Raw genomic sequence first — 16,759 nt, 5'->3', positions numbered from 1 at the left:
TCAAAAGATTTTAAATTTCCAATAACTATCGGGTATTTTTTACTATCGACGGTCCCCCACAGCTCATGAACGGTCACACTAAACATCATTGGCTAGCACCACTAACCAAAGTGCTACCCATCACACGGCATACAGCTGATTAAGCTTGCTATGCATGCCGAGTCTAGTTGGAGGTTAGGTACGTTGTATAATGACAAGCACGTAGATTTGTTTAAACTTGCTCATTAGTGTAGAGCTAAATTCACTTGCGAGATTTGACGACAAACTAGTGTAACCGTAGCAGACATGGCAAAATACATTGCTCAAATCATTGTGCTGGGTGGTCAGGCAATCGGACGCGCTTTTGCCAAGGCATTGAAGCAAGAAATAGCCGCATCGCAGGAGGCTGCCAAGCGTGCCGGTGGCGGTAGGCAAGGGGATCAGAGTGCCGAGTCGAACCTTCGTACGGGTATGTGAAGATGTTTTTAAAATAGCCGTTATCAGCAATAACGTTGTTGTATTCAGGTATGACCCTCGAGGAGGCCAAGCAAATTTTAAACGTTGAGGACCTCAAGAGCGTGGATTCCATTGTCAAAAACTATGAGCATCTATTTAACGTCAATGATCGTGCAAAAGGCGGCTCATTTTATCTGCAATCCAAAGTCTTCCGTGCCAAGGAGCGTCTGGATCAGGAGTTAAAAGCACAGGAGCAGCATCAAAACTCGAAACACGAGCAACAAGCAGAAGAAGCGCCCCAAAGCAGAGCTAGGCAGAGACGTTAAGAAACGTATTTGCTTTCTACCTCCGAAAGAATTAGCTTTAGTTTTACATTGATTAAACTAGATTCTAAGTAGAAATGCGACGTTTTGTTTTTGTTGCCTGTAAATAGATACAAACAACCATTTAGCACATTATAACAATGTTTTTAATATTGACAAGAATCAGCTGTTTGGTGTATAACAGCCCTGTCTTGTTGCTACCTCAAAGTTAACTGCGCCGAACAGCTGATGCTTGGCAGCACTGGAAGGCATACAAAGACAAGATCCAAATTAAATGCTACGTTGTTATTAAATATACGTGTTTATTTTGTTTTGTGTACAATAAGACGTGTCAAAATTGTGTTCGCTTTATTTGCGCAACCCAAGTAGCACTAAGGACGCAAAACAGCTGGCACATGCGCGAAAATACACAGAAATTCCAGCACAAAGCAAACGCTGCAATCAACCACCAGCAAAGTCAACGGCAACTGCTTTCCACCAGTGGAGGTAACATCCAAAGCATCGTTCTTGGGGCTCCGACTGACGAGAGAGCACACACCAGACAACGGTATTTGAGAAAAGAAAATTCCGCTGCTCAGTCAGTTTTCAGAGGACCTTCGACACAGGCAGCCGAAAATTCCAGTTTCGCTCGTTTAACCAGGCAGACAACAGACAAAAAAAAAAAAAAAAAAAAAAAAACAGAAAAAAGAAACTTTCTGAAGTGGTAATTTACTACGTTACGTTATTAAATTATAAAGTCGGAGGCGTGAACAAATATCGATTTAGCGCGACATTTTCAAAGTGCCAATAACAATTTTGACAGTTAACCGCAGTGTACTTAAATAGTTTCATTTATTTGCCTATTTATTGATTTTCCTCGCCTCTGGCAATTGTTTAACTTGCCCTGCAGTTAATTTTTATTGTTTTTCATTTTACAGCGTGCTAACATAATTAACTGTAAAAAAAAAGCAAAACAAATTTACATAACTTACCAGTTGAAAGTGAAACTACATTGATGCAAAAGAAAAACCTATTACAAAATTTCTGCCAAGTGTAATAAAAGTCAAGCGAAAGAAGGGGAAACAGCAGCGACGTTTGCAGCACACGACAAGAGAGTCAATTGAAGCAAGCGAGTGGCAGCCAGAGAGGAAGCGAGAAGAGAAATAGAGAGCGACCAGAAAGTAACAACACCCCACAAGCAAGCGCCCGCTTTGTGCACGTTTGCACGTTTCTGCCTTCTCAGTTTTTTTCGTCGGCATCGGCTTCGTGTGGCAATCGTATTGTGTGTACACGACGACGCCAGGCTAATCCTTTAGAGCGTACGCAGGCAAAAAGCACACAAAACACAACACAACAAAGAAGCGAAACATGTTTTCGGGTCTAACAAATCAATTCACCTCGCTGGTGGGCGCAGTCAAGGGCGGCGCTGGCGATGAGGATGTGCCCGTGCCCACAGCCGATGCTGCCGGTGGCGCTGCAACCACATCTTCAGCCGAGGTGGTGGCCGCCTCAGCGGAACAAGAAGCTGCAGCCGCTGCCAGCGGCGAGCAGGGACTCGAAGGCGATGAGGGTGCCAAAAGGTAAGTCAACTATATTTCCATCGCCTAGATTGTCGCATTTATCTCTCGCATTCTTTTTATGACCGATAAGCGTTCTGCGTGTGTGTGTTTATCTCTTGCCAGCTGCCATCCAATGCCAATATCTGTTATCTGCCGGCGGCACATACATAACCCATTGGCATTATACCTTTCGAAACGCTTCGTGCTCTGTGCCACTGCATAGACCCACGGGCGGCTCCGAAAGTTTAATGGCGTGCTAATTTGACCTTGCAATTTGTACCTTTGCTACTCCCCGCACCACTTAGCTTCCTCTTGCTTCGCCACGTTTGGATTTGGTGTCTGGATTTGACTCTCGTTTCGTGACTGCAAGCAAATAGCTGATCAATTTGTAATACATAGCATTTGGCGCAAAAAGCTGATTTATTGTTTGTTCCCACAAATTTGATGGCTCTAAACGCCAATTGGTTCTGCAGTTTAAAATACTATATTATTCATATGATGCCCTTTTAAAATGATCTAAGAATCGAACAAATTATGTCTTGAAAAGGGATACATATTTTTGTTTTCATAATCTTTTACGGTCTTCAGTGATTGCTCGGAAACTCTATTTTGGAGAAACTTTAATTCGTCAAAACTTGAATCGACATTTTCGATGCAATCAAAGCATTCAGTTTCGAAGCAAAATATTTTGTGTTCATCAACATTTATTTGCATATTACGCTTGCAACTAAATTATTCCAATTTTGCAGTTTCCTATGAATTGCATAAGCCAATGGCTTAGCAATAAGTGTAATTCAACTTTATTTCAACATGTTTATATTACTTGTGGATTTGTAGAATTGAACATAAATGTATGGAGGTCAAGTATAGAATCCGACTAAAGAAAATGTTTTTTAAGCCCTAATTCAAAACTTTATTCAAAGAATAAAAAATACGCAATAAACTTATTTTCATAAAGTTCAAAAGTTCAAGAACGTAAATCCAAACTGTTTCTATTTATTTTAAAAAAATAAGAATTTATAGATTTTTCTTATTTAAGAAAAGTCGTCAAAAGATTCATTCTTCCCATTAGTATAAGGTATTAGACTTGCATCGTTCAGTCTGTTTTTATACATATATATTTGTATGTTTATATGTTTCTTTTGTATTGATTAATTGTAGTCAAAAACATATTAACCGAAATCCACTTACCAGTTGATTAAGAATGAATTTATATTGATAAACCTTCTCGAACCTTATATGAATTATATATATTATTTCGGCCTAAATACATTGAAAATAGTAAATTGGTAACAAAACTGTATTCGAGAATATGAGAGCTGCAGACTTTTAAAATGAAACTTGCGTCCTTCTAGAGCACTATTATTTTATATTTTTAATTATGATTATCTCTACCTGTATTTGTTATATCCCGGAACTAATAAGAATTAATTATCTAGGGCACCGGGTTTTTCACTATTCGGAAGAGACCCTTCGTTTCCGCACGAAATAGTAAATAGGCATATTTACTAAAAAATAACTATTTTCCATGGCATTTATATGCACTTTAAATTTCATTGAGTAGTTCTTTATCATTGCACTTAGAATTGGGCTGAGGAAGAGGAACACACTCTCTCCATAAAGTGTTTTCTTGAGGCTACTGTGTTCTTTTTTTTATTGTGTGAATAAATATGTACAGAAGAGAGTTCGAAGCTCTGTTCAGTTGGGCACTCCCGACTGAAGCGCTTTTACTTGTTTTTAATTAATTTTATATAAGAAAAGACAACTTAAGCCCAACTGACGGCATCTTAATGCCACAAGTTGCTACCTAATCCTACACGCAATCGACAGTCAACCGATTGGAGGTTTTTGCACAACGCAATGAATTTCCCGACACGCCTGTCGACAATGCTCAACATCAAATGCCATTTTTCACCTAATTTAGCACATTAATATTTAATTGTGTTTGTGTGTGTGTGTGTGTGTGTGTAGTCAATTCAGTGCACGTTCTGCCAGCAGCCTTTGCCAGCTGCCAACAGCTGCTGCCAGACTTTGAAGTGCTCCTCTTGCCTGTACCCAACTCGGTTATTGCCTGTTGTTGTTGTTGCCATTCTCAGTCAACTGGCATTGACAAGTTGGGCGAGTGTCGCGGGCATCGTATCCGTTTCCGCTTTTGTTTCGCTACCCAAACATTGCACGTGTGTCAATGTACACATGCATAACCACAAAATGTTGAGTCATACTTAGTTCCACCCACACGCACGTTGCTGCTGTTGCCATTTCCACTCGGTCTTTTTGGCCAGTGTAGTCGCAAAAAAGAAAAAGGCTGTCATCAATGTCAGAGATATTTGCTCCATACTGAGCAAAACCGCAGCAGAACAGGATTCTGGTGGTTGTTTTCCAGTTTCCAGTTGACTTTTGCATGTTTCACAGATCGATACCAAAGAGAGAGCGGCGGCACCCCCAGAGCGGGATAGAGCGAGAGAGGAGTTAGTGATTGGGTCGCTCTCCCTCTCTCTCTCTCTCTCTCTTGCTCTGTTGCGTCTGCAAAACAACCAAATGTGCACATGTGATATGCCCACACCAATAGAGGAACAGAGGACGCTATCGTCGCCCTCTGCTGCTCAGAGCCGTTGTTGTTTTCCTTTTGCCAGCCTATTTAATAATTGTGCATTCCGTTAACGTGGCTTGGCATTAGTGAATCAAGCGCCTTCTCCAGAAAACGGCAATCAACGTTAAATCTCTATAATTTTCGTTGAATTAATTTATTTAATTTTGCCTGCCATGCATAAATGTTGCTCATTAAACTGACAAATGTAAGCCCGAAAATATTAACGTTATGTATTTGGGCCTAACAACACATTATTCTATATTCTATATTGTCTAGGCCTGAATCATAAGAAACGCATTCATAAGTAGCATTAATTTACATTCCAGTCTTTTTCTTCAGAAATATATAGCAGTGACTTTTCTATCGCCTCCCCGTTTTTTTAAAATACAAAATATATTATGTTTCATTTTAGAGTAAGTAACTTATTCAATAAATAAATAAAGCTATTTGCATGGTTAATATTTAGAAAATAAACAGAAAGAGCCCGCATTCAAAAAGCATTAAAAATTAATATTAATATATCTTGTACAATGCTACATTTTTAAAGTTTTCCGAAAATATTTTCCAAAAACTTACATTTTGAAACTAATTTCGTCTCAAGAGGAACAAATATAAATATATATATTTTTTTATGAATGCATTTTTTTGAGTCCATGCTTAGGAAAGAAAATTGTTGCTAACAGATGTCAGATCATTACTTTTGTAGTTATCTACAACTTTAAACAAGCTCAGAAATATTCTCTGTATTTCTACGAAATGGAGTAAAAAAGAATTTGGCCCCGTTTTCGTCCTGCACAGCCTTCACCTGTTTGTGCGTCGCCAGGGCCAAACGATGTTAGCTTTGCCATTTGCGCGATTTCAAGGACATTTTCACTATTTGCAGTTGCTTTCTGTGACTGCGAGTGTCTCTGCTTGTGTGTGTGAGAATGCCCTTGCATTTGTTGTTGTTGTTTCCACAGCGAATGCTGCCTGCGTATTTATAAATGATGCCAAAAACAATGAAAACAGAACTTGCGCTCAAATTGCTCCGCAAATAAGCAGGACGAACAGCTAGCCCTGAAGTATTCTATGTATGTTAATTCTCTTTGTCACAGCTTCGTATGAATTTATTAATATATGTACATCGTGTATGCAAAGTCTTGAAATGTTTTGATTGCCTCAGCAAAAAACATGGACATGGATTAACATGAATTCGAAAGTTGCAAATATTTGCATTGCTTCGATTTAAAATTGTTTCGGATTGTGTACACTTTTATCCCACATTCATTCCACACACAATGTTATGGGATATTCAGAATAGGCTAGCTCGGGCATGAACACAATTGTATCATATAAATAACCCCATCTTAACGTGCACCTACATCACATGAGGTAACGGCAGTTAAAATGTCAGCTTCCTTGTTCTGACGGTTTGAGCTGTGCGTTGATTTTTTTTGATTGATTTTATATATGGAGATTTACAATTTACATTCTACTCTTAAGTCTAAATTAAAAATGTACAAAGATAGGGTGATTATATTATAGAATGATGAGGGACCTCCAATCCTACAATCTCCTTCGCATTCGGACTCCTCCAATTTGGATGATTTCCAAGTCGCGAATTATAGTTCGCTGTAGACGCCTAGGTATTTGGTGTATGTAATAATCCGTAAGACATTCAATTCTAACGCTAAAATATGAGCGACAAATGCTTAATAGCTATTCATTTAATATGCTCTTATGTACCTTGCATACATTTACTTGTCGTCGGGTACTATAAAAATAAACAAATATGTATTTTAATCCGTCGACGACTTCAAGGTTTGCATGCACTTTTCGTAGCCTACATTTTTGCGCTAGTCGTTAGTGTTGTAAAGCGAGCGTAGGAGTAGTAAAGCAGCCTTTTGACCACCAGCTGCAGTTGGGGCTGCGAACACACGGCAGTACAATCGAATCAAAGCGATGGCCTTAAAATAAATATAAATAAATAAATAGAGCAAAGGCAAAGTTTTATCCTCGAGCGCCCGTCCAACAGTTGGCAAAGAAATAAAAATAAAATGCTGTGCTGAATTGAAATGCTTCCAAATCAAACGCAAAGGCCACCGACAACCTGAGGCTATTTAAATTTAAGGACGATATTAAAATTGTATGCCAAGCAGAACGTTGCAGGACATTGGACGCAGACACAGACACGGGCATCGCTATCGCATATAGGCGTGGGCGCTAAAGACGTCTCCGCCATTTGGCATTTAAGTCAATTGACGTGTCCTCCTTAGGAGACTTATTTTGAATTTCAAGGTGGAGTGGGAGGAAAATTTTGTTTTTGTGTCACTTTCCAATAAATTATGCATTTATTTCCTGTGCAGTTTTATGCAAGTTAGAAGCCGCCTGAAAGTATGCAGCGTAATTATTGATTTCGATTTTGGCCACACAATTTAATGGTAAATAGGTTTTATGATTTTTATTGTACTTTTTTCGACTGTTCCAAGCTCCACAAATATATGGCAGCATAAGAGACCTGTCGGGACTAGGACGCAAAAAACGAAACGTTTATAGTATTGGGGGGAATTGGGTTTTAAACCCTTTGCGGCCTCTGTATTACAAGCTAGTGCCTTGTGCGAAAATAGATATGTTGTATATTTTATTGTAGAAAACTGTAGAATTAAAAGTTCAAATTAATACCAATTGATTGAAAGTCTGCTCTCAAATTTGTATGCACTGCATTGCTGTCAATTCGCTCGCAATATCGATACACTTATCCTTCACCCGATTGCCCAGATGCGCAATGGTCAAACCAAAGTCCAATCAATTTTATTGTTTGAATTTAATAGACACAGTTTGCCGTGAAGCAGTTAGCCTAGTTTTTATCAATTGGCGGCCAATTACAGCCTTATTTTGCCAGCTTTTGGCAGCTGTTTTTATGGCACACGCAAAAAAAACTGTAGTAGCTATATCGATTTTGCTTTGCCAGCAGATACCCTTACATCAGGCACACTTTGAAACATAACTGAAAGCCAAATAACCATTTTGGTTGATTTCTATTTCTATTTTCCACATACATCACATTTTTCAGGTGTTTATATAAAATTTAGAGCAAAAACTCAAGTGTGTTGCAAAAATATATTGAAATTTCCCAAATAAAATAATTGGAATTCTAAATGAATCCCCTTCAGTTTGTCTTTCTGACAACTGGACTGTCACAATAAATTGTATTTATTATTTTGAAACCCGCTGTGAAGCAGCTTTGAAAATATGTAACAAGTAAATGATGTTGTGGCCAACATATTAATGCAATTTATTTATCATTCTCTCTCTTGTTATAACGTAACTTTCATTCAGACATAATTAAATTGATATACTATATATTTAGCTTCTGTGCCCTTAATTGGGCGCTTCTTTTTCGTTTGATATGGAGACAAATAATTACCCAATTTTTTACTTTTTATATTAAGACCATCAGCCACGAAGCAAACGATATTTGATACAACTAATACTTTTATTGAATAGCTGGCTTACAAATCGAACCGAAATAGTATAGAGTATGATTACAAATAATTTTAAGTGAATCAATTTGAAAAACTATTCAAAGTGTGTTGTTTTCTGAGCATATGGACGATGCTGGCAAAACATATGCTAACATATTCCCGTCGTCATTATGCCTAGCAAAATAAAGATAAATGTGTAAGCGGCACAAAGGGCAAAGTGCACGGAAGTGGCGTCGAGCACAGGAAACGGAAAAACTGGCAAAAGTTAAGCTTTTCATATGTGAATGTAACTAGAAGTAGTTGGCAGCCAGAGAAAGAATAATACAGCCGAGCAGGGACCAAGACGAGGCGTATCTTGGCAGAAATATTAACGCACGGCGGAAGCGACAGCCAAAGTAATGCCAACAAATAATGTGAAAGTGAAAACGAGCCAGTTTGTGAGTTTGTGGGTGTTGAGACAATGCACGCACGCACATAAAGCCACTTCCACTTTTCTCCTGGCGGCCAAAATGATACAAAGTAGCAAATTACGCCGTATCGTAAAATTGCTACGTGTTTTATTTTGCGCAAAACGCGACATTTTATCAACGTTGAAAGTTGAGACGTTGCAGAACAAAATAAAATTCGGCAAGACAAGTTGTCTAACACAATGCTCAAGGAATATTACACAAAAGTACTAATAATACAAATTCTATTTATGTTGCATAAAATAAATTCATGAATTACAATTTGCTGCACTTACAGTTTAATAATATATACATTACGATAGCTTGTCATTTTAATTTATCTAGTAAAACTCTCTGACTAACTTTGAATATCGATGCCAAAGTTAATTCTTTACAAAATGTAATAATTGTTTGGTTAAGGACGCCGGAAATCCAGAACTTTTAGCTCGTAACTAAAACTATCTATCAATAGAAATCTGCTCTGTGTTAAAGGCATTTAATCATTCGGTTTAAATTATAGTTAAAGTTTTTAGGCTTAACCTTTTAAATACCTTAAATACTGCTTAGTACAAATAATATTTGTGCAATGCTAGTTATTGCCTTAAATTAGCATATATATTTGTTCCAGCTTGCGTAACATGCTCGTCAAAATACCCGCTTAAAACTTTTATTTATTGAAACGTAGAAGGTTGCGTAATGTTTCAACAGATATGTTAATTTCGATGTTATGTACATATATAAAGCAAACAATGCCTAATTTCTCATATCTATTTTGTTTATTCAACTATGCAGTTCCGCTTGTCGTAATAAACCCCCAGCATATAATGTTCCCTTTTTGCTGTTGTACTAAGCAAGTGAGAGCTCTTTAGTCGGTATTCTCGGACTGGAGATACCCTGTAATCAGCTACACACACACAAAAACCTCAGTGCCGCATTTTGGATGTCAAATCTTCGATTTCATTCAAGTTGCTAGGTCTTAAGGATGGTATTCAAATATGGCAAGAAACAATTGAACCAATTGAATGGGTACAGGGTATAATAATGTCAATCATTGTTATGAAAATTTAGTCAGAAAATAATCTAGCAAACCGTATCCCCATCATTCTCTGCGCCATCTATGACAAGTCAGCCAAACGGAATACTCGAAAAATTAACATAAAACTCGCACGCTCTATAAAACGCCAAAATGGGTTTGATAAGAGGCGCACTTACTGAAATTTTGAAATTATTCGCAGCCCCGGGTTAATACCGATGGTTGGGGCTTGGTTGGGTTTCGGCTGCTCTTGCTTCTATTTGCATAACATTAATGGATGCTGAAGGATGCTGCTCATATGTGCATGTGTTGTGTGTGCATGTGTTGTGTGTGTGCGACGTTGGCATAAAAAGGTGATTTCGAGTGTAAAACACACCGCCCAAAGCGTAAACGTTGGTCATTTCAGCTATTCCCAGCCAATTTTAAAAGGGGGAACAAGTTTCAAATCAGGCTTAGTAGAGCATGGCATTAAATTTAAAAAGTGAATAAGCACTTATTCCAAATTCATTTCAGAACAAGCCATGACCAAATAAACGTCCTTCTATTATGCTTCATTTCGAAATAAAACCCATATTTTAAAGCTTTCAAATCTAAAATCATAAAAATCTTAAACTAACCGAGCGCTGACCTGCCATTAAAAACATATGTTAACTACATATGTACATACACACTCACACGTTCTTAAATAAATTCGGTGTTTTTTGTCCCGTCTTTATAAAGTTTCTTGGGCAGTATACGGCGTGTTAATATGCGTCGATACCAAAGTCCCATTCTGTACCTCAACGTGCAAGTTTCACAATTTAGAGGGAACATAGAACTGAAATATTCTGGACTTGTGTACACAATACAAGAAGCCACATACTAAAATTGGTACATGTAGCTTTATAGGTTGCGAAATATGATCAACAATATGGAAATCTATTTGAAATAAATTCGATCTACGCGCGATGCGATATCAAACCTCTAGCTCAATGGGTTCTGGTTCTAAAAATGACAGCATCAACGCGGCGTATACGCAATTTGCTAGTTACAAACCCTTTGACAGCCATTGTTTCTAGCAATTCCGTGGCCACAACTGCGCATCGTCTATTGGCTCGGCAAATGTACTTATAGTTGGAATGAAAAACAGCGCCTAACTCAATTTTGGTCTTAGGCGCCTGCGGCAGCCACGACCAAACTCAATGGCGTTACTGTTTTTCCTGCTGCCGTGGCTGTTGCTACTGCTACTGCTTCTCCTGTTCCGGCTGACGTTGCTGGTGCCGTCGGCACGTCGTTTTGCAATTTAATTTTGTTTGGCGCGCTCTGCGCTAACGTGCGCAATTAATTCTGTCAACAACAGGCAGTCTGAAGACCAGGACGACACCTTGTGGCTATGCCGGAACATTCTTCTTGCTGCTCTCCCACGCAATTTGCAATTTAATATTGTTTGTCTTTTCTTATCGCAACGCAATTCTTCTTTGTAGCCCACCTTTTGGCATTGTCTTGGACCGCAGCTTCTTTAGTTTCACTTTTGTCCTTTGTCTTGCCGCTCGTCTAATCTAATTGTTATGTTCTCAATAATTTGGCGACCTTTTTGGTTGTGGGTTGCATAACTTTTAATGACCATAAATTGCTATATAATTATGCCATTTGCTGATTCTCGAGCTTTGATGGAAAAGAAAACGAAAAAGTTAAGTCTAGGCTGTCGATTCCTGGATACATCCTACACAGCACACGGTTGGCTTTATTTTAACACCCTCGGTTCCGGAAAAGTAAATATAAAACCATATTTATGTTCAGTTAACGGACGCCTATCTCAGAGCTCAAATGTGCTAGACCACAAGTATTTAGTATTTATATTATCCCACAGCATAGACACATCGAGTATAATTACCTTTTTTACTTTAGGGCCCACAGCATCATGGATAGTATGGCACAAAGGATAGAGATTCTTTAGCTAGAATTCTGTTGCAGTTGCGTGATTAAAGAGCTGACAGAAAAATGTGAACACTTCCCTTGTAACTTTCCTGCTCTTTTGAGAAAACGACTTTCTGTAAGCTGTTTTTCCAGGAACTGTGCAACCATAGGATGGTCTGTCCGTTTCAGTCGTCCTAAGCCGACGGAAAAAAGACACCGAACACCAATCACCCTACCACATGAACAGACAGCACTGGGGGAACTTCACCTTCGCATTGAATAATCTTCATAACCAAACCCAACCGTAAAAATCGGAGACAAAAGCGGCTTTTTGTAATAGGGCTGCATCGTCACGAAGGTTGACTCCGGGGCGTCTCCTCTGTCGTAATTGAACGAGGTCCTTAAATGATCTTCTCTGACGACATACCTCTCAACGTGGTCTCTTGTTACCCAGTTGCAGTGTCGCTACAAGCGTTCGCTTTCTATGGTCTCCATGTTGAGGTCATTGTGCAAGGTAGAACTTCTGACAGTCAGTTCCACTGATTCGGCGCAAGGCCAAGATTTGGAATGTCTGTATCAAAGTCGGCGCAACCACTATGTTGTAAACTGCCCGTTTGCAGCGATGTGGAAATGGACTGTTGGGATTAAGTAACCAGTTGGTATTGGCCATCTTATGTAGGCTGTCGATGTGCGTCCGTAAGCTAAGCCTCTCGTCCAATACAATTCCAAGGTACTTGGCTCTTCTGCCAGGATAGAGGGAGATGTTATGTGTATTGGCTGCCTTGGGGGATACCCGCTTTCATTTTGCGAACAGGAGAGATGCTGCCCTTATCTTGTCTTCGAAGTTTCGCTCTTATAGATAAGAGAGCAGAAGTAAAGAGAAGGAAGCGGGGCAATCCGTCAATTCAGACGCGGTACAGTCCAATAAGGCATATATTACCTCACTCGTCAGAAAAACTTTAACTTTAGCCTAGTGTCAAATGCAGCGTTAACTCAATTGATTGAAAGATTTTGCTTACATGATTGCGATATAAATTTAGCTGTTGCGCCCAAGTACAGTAGCCTTTGACTCAGCCAAATCACCTGAGGCTGTTACCTGTCTTCAAGTACGCAGAAACCATAAGTACTTATCCAATAAGCTCTTAAATTATTTGTGGCAACTCTTCTACGGACTTGTTGGTTTGTGCACTTGACAGGCAATAATCAGACTGTAAAACTTTGTCGATATTTTTGAACAAACTTATTACATTTTCAGGCTGTCGGGCATCTCCGTGCGCCAGACCCAAACGGAGAACCAGCATGACCTTTGCCCTTATCTAAAAAAAAAGCTGTCGCAGCTTCCAGCGGTTGTGCACGTTGGAGACCGCCGCAAAAGCAACTTCATATATTCCATATACCGTGTGTCTGAGCCAACACAATTTCCGTCTCGAGCCACTTCCTGGCGTCTTATGTGGAACATGACTGCCATTTGTGCTGCCAAGCAAATGCGTCCCACGGCTCCTGTTTGACATCCTAAATTTCTGACCGCCTGAGGAGCGGCTAAAAATGTTGACTCTCAGAGAGAAACTGACAAGATGTTCATATGAAATGCAACAAGCTGCCTCTAATTGTAGGCAACTCTTCGCTTTTTCTTTTGATACAAGTACAATGGGCGCCTATAAATTTGTATTTTTTGTATTGCTAATAGTTCCGTTTCTATTAACAGATTAATGATTTACCTTTTTATTTAAACTCTAACATGTCATCCAATTAAAATGACTGCAATTACAAGTTGTGTATGAAGATTTTAACTCGGGAATAATCTTGTTGTACCCTCAGCATGCCAATGCATTAATATTTTTTAATTAAATACTTGATGCTTAGAGCCACATCATGGTGCCGTTTTAATCGGATTGCATTGTTTGAGGAACTGCTTTATTCATTAAGATGTTTTTTTCTGATGCCGCTCACCTCAATTGGTTATCTGGCGCTCAGTGGCCTTGGTGTCCTGTGGCAATGCGACCTTAGCTATATTATAATGCAGGATGAGCTCTGATGCTCGCCACTCAGTCCTTAATTGAAAATTGCAAGCGACAGCTGCTTTAGCATCTGTCAATAGTTTGCTTTGTAATTGACTAATGAAATATGCGCACACGGCGCAACAAAGCTGAAGCCCTCTCTTAAGTCCGCCTCCTCCTAATACCGCTTGCATAGCAATTGAAAAAAACACCGAACCACTGAAAGTTCAAGAGGGTATTGTCGATTTTAAAACTTGAACAGCATCTCTCTTTCTCACTTACACTCGTGACATATGAACTATGAACTGCAGTCCTAGCCGCAAGTCATAAAAGTAACTACTTCAAAAGAATAAATTAACGAGACTTTCAATAGCTCCACTTTATATGCTAACTAGACATGAGTAGACGAACTAAATTGTTATTTATTAGTATCAGAATAAGCCAACTATGCAATGCTCTTTAATGGAACTGAAGGGATTTATACGAATGTAACAGATTCGAAAATGTTCAGATTTGGTGACCTGTTAAGATTCTGGTTTGGAGTCATATAGATAGTTAGCTAGGAGAGATAGCTTATGCCCTTTTTATGCCCGTGAATGAGGTTTTATTATCTTGTCATGACATGGAAGTAGTCTCCACTAAGGAGTGCTCGAAATTAATCTTCTCTCTTCTTTGTATAGATAATTTAGTAAATATTTATAATTGCTTAACTAAATGATTGAAATTGTTCACTGAATCAAATTAAACTTTTAAATTGTTCTAATTGCGAGCATTAAGGACGACTGCTTGTTTATTTGGTTGATTGAAGTAGTCGGCCTTCCATTCATTGTTTTCACATGGCTCAACTCATCAGACTAATTAAATTACATTAATTGCACCATCGCTTTGTTGTGTCCTTCAAATACAAATCAAATGACAGCTCGTGTACATGGCGTATACTTAATTAGCGTTATTAAGACAGGCATGATATGCTATACTGATGTAGTTAAAGTTTAGCTGTGGCTTCAACAAGTTAAAAACTACATTCTGCATAGGCGGTTAAGTTTGAGTTCTGAGCTTAATTAAATAGAAAATGCTAGGGCTTTGATTGCAGCATGGGGCATTATTTTGCATAAATTGTAAAAGTCCATGAATTTTTTGCTCTTTTTGTGAGATTCTTGTGGCAGCATAGAATTAAATTGGCCTTGCTATTGTTGCCTTACTTGCACTTTAGTTGTTGCCTGCCCTTTAATGGCAGTCGTTCGTGTTTTGTTTCAGTACTTTATCACAGGACTAAGGACTCAGGCATCAGGCTTCAACATGGCGCATGCATTGGGCCAAGGTCAGCACGATTTACATTTCAATTTCCAGCTCTATTGCAAATTTAATTTTTTATTCTCTATTTGCACCTGAGTGTGAGTGTGTGTTTTACTTTGATTCGATTCTGTTATTCCTATCAATTGATTGTTAAAACAGAACAAACACAAGATACATTGTGAATGTCCTTGATGGCAAATTGTTGAAATGCTCGTCGAGTTACCACCGCCATGCCCGTTGGACACACACACACACATTTTAAGAGCATAACAATATTTCTATTTGGTCTTACATTAATTTTGATTTACGCCTGGCTGCTTGAAAAGATTTATGTCTTACCCTGATTTTGTTCCTTGGGCTTATTGGCAGTTACAGCACTCTGGGGCCAGCTTTCCTTTTTGGTTGCGTGTGAACTTTGAACTTCACCAGTGGTGCAAAAAACAATCAAGTTCCGTTCACTGGCTTTCATGTTGAAGCGCCGTTTAACATCATTTCGCTTTTGTAATCATATCTCGAGACTTAATTAAAAGGCATTCATTCAGCGGTTGCATGTGGAGCGGGTCGGTACGGTCATTAGGTAATCCTTTTCTTGGCGCCCCAATTTGCCCGCCTTCTTAACGTAAAATGTCTAATTAATTTCTTAACATTTCCATCGTTAACGATGCAACCGTTATTAATTTAAAACCTTTTCTCTTTTCAGGTAAATATTGTGGCAAAACTCAGCGCATAGTAAACTTAGGGTCAAGTTGAAGAGTCCTTAAAGAATTAGGTATTTCATTAGCGCATTTTCGTGTAATATTTTTTTATTAAATTGACAATCAATATTCTTAGTATTATTATAATTATTGTTATTATTATTATTATTTCTATAATCGTTGTTATTATTATTATTATTTTATTAAGTCCGGTTCTTAAAAAGTAGACAAGTTTCGGGAATTGTCAAATGCTTATATCATAAATATTTTAACTAAGAACCCTCGAGCTTAAATTTTCAAGATGAGTTTCATACAAGTAAAAATACCTGAAGATTCCGTGAACAGATTATATATATATATATATATCGTAGTTTTGTAAGTTAAATATATCTGCTTTTTCTTTTTCTCTGAGTAAAAAGGGTAACATGTATTTGTTCAATTGTATGTAACAGGCAGAAGGAAGCATTTCCGATCGCATAAAGTATAAATATATATTCTTAATCAGCATCAATAGCCGAATCGATCCAGCCATATCCGTCTGTCTTTCCCTCCATCCGTCCGTCCGTCCGTCCGTATGTATGAACGCAAGGATCTCACAACATATAAGAACTAGAGTTAGCGTTGGAATAAGAGGGTTCAGGATATCCCCTAGTCGGGAGTTCCCGATTATAACCTCTTATATATACATTATAAGGCTCATATATACTTTAGATTTTATTACATTTTGTTGTTTTCTATTAATTAGATGCATTATTTATCCTTTTTTTATAATTTTTGAATTATTGGTTTTATTAATTTTAGTTATTGCACATATCTTTTTTTAGCATACCCAAATCAGCTTCCCTGGTAGATTCATTAGTCAGCGAAGCCACGTAAGTTAGCAATTTTATTTTACTTTGTTACATCCCATAAAATATTACATATAAATAATTTGCTTGACTGACTAATCGTTGACATTTGTTTATCTATAATTAAATACATTTTCTCTTCACATTCTTTAGCTTGGTTTATTTTCAAATTAGCTTAAATATTTATTTTCATCACGC

General features: G+C 38.2%; 2 protein-coding genes across 18 annotated transcripts in view; both read left to right on the top strand.

Moving 5' to 3' along the window:
* The first annotated feature begins 147 nt into the window (after positions 1 to 147).
* blp (mitochondrial import inner membrane translocase subunit Tim16) lies at positions 148 to 1,051 on the top strand. The gene is made up of 2 exons (XM_032437933.2): positions 148 to 448; positions 505 to 1,051. The coding sequence occupies exons 1-2, from the start codon at positions 286 to 288 to the stop codon at positions 759 to 761; spliced, it is 420 nt and encodes a 139-aa protein (XP_032293824.1). The 5' UTR covers positions 148 to 285; the 3' UTR covers positions 762 to 1,051.
* Positions 1,052 to 1,102: 51 nt separating this feature from the next.
* Sap47 (Synapse-associated protein 47kD) overlaps positions 1,103 to 16,759 on the top strand; it is a 37,105-nt gene continuing 21,448 nt past the window's right edge. For 5 of the 17 annotated variants that reach the window (XR_004304494.2, XM_015171917.3, XM_015171914.3 and 2 more), the window contains exons 1-3: positions 1,327 to 1,461; positions 1,676 to 2,317; positions 16,538 to 16,585. Coding sequence is in view for 15 of the 17 variants with exons in the window: in XM_015171917.3 (XP_015027403.1) it covers positions 2,106 to 2,317; positions 16,538 to 16,585 (260 nt within the window). In the remaining 2 variants the exon portion in view is untranslated. The other 12 variants (XM_015171918.3, XM_015171916.3, XM_015171911.3 and 9 more) reach the window with 8 other exon arrangements.

This window comes from Drosophila virilis, chromosome 2 (genome assembly GCF_030788295.1).
Source record: "Drosophila virilis strain 15010-1051.87 chromosome 2, Dvir_AGI_RSII-ME, whole genome shotgun sequence".
In the NCBI taxonomy this organism is placed as follows: Eukaryota; Metazoa; Arthropoda; class Insecta; order Diptera; family Drosophilidae; genus Drosophila; species Drosophila virilis.
Note: the sequence above shows the minus strand (reverse complement) of the source record. Positions and strands in the feature narration are given on the sequence as shown.

What these genes read in the sequence shown, in the direction of transcription:
- blp (XM_032437933.2), top strand. Translation starts at nt 286, where the DNA reads ATGGCAAAATACATTGCTCAAATCATTGTGCTGGGTGGTCAGGCAATC. An exon ending in CGAGTCGAACCTTCGTACGG is followed by an intron (nt 449 to 504) that starts GTATGTGAAGAT and finishes TGTTGTATTCAG; the next exon opens with GTATGACCCTCGAGGAGGCC.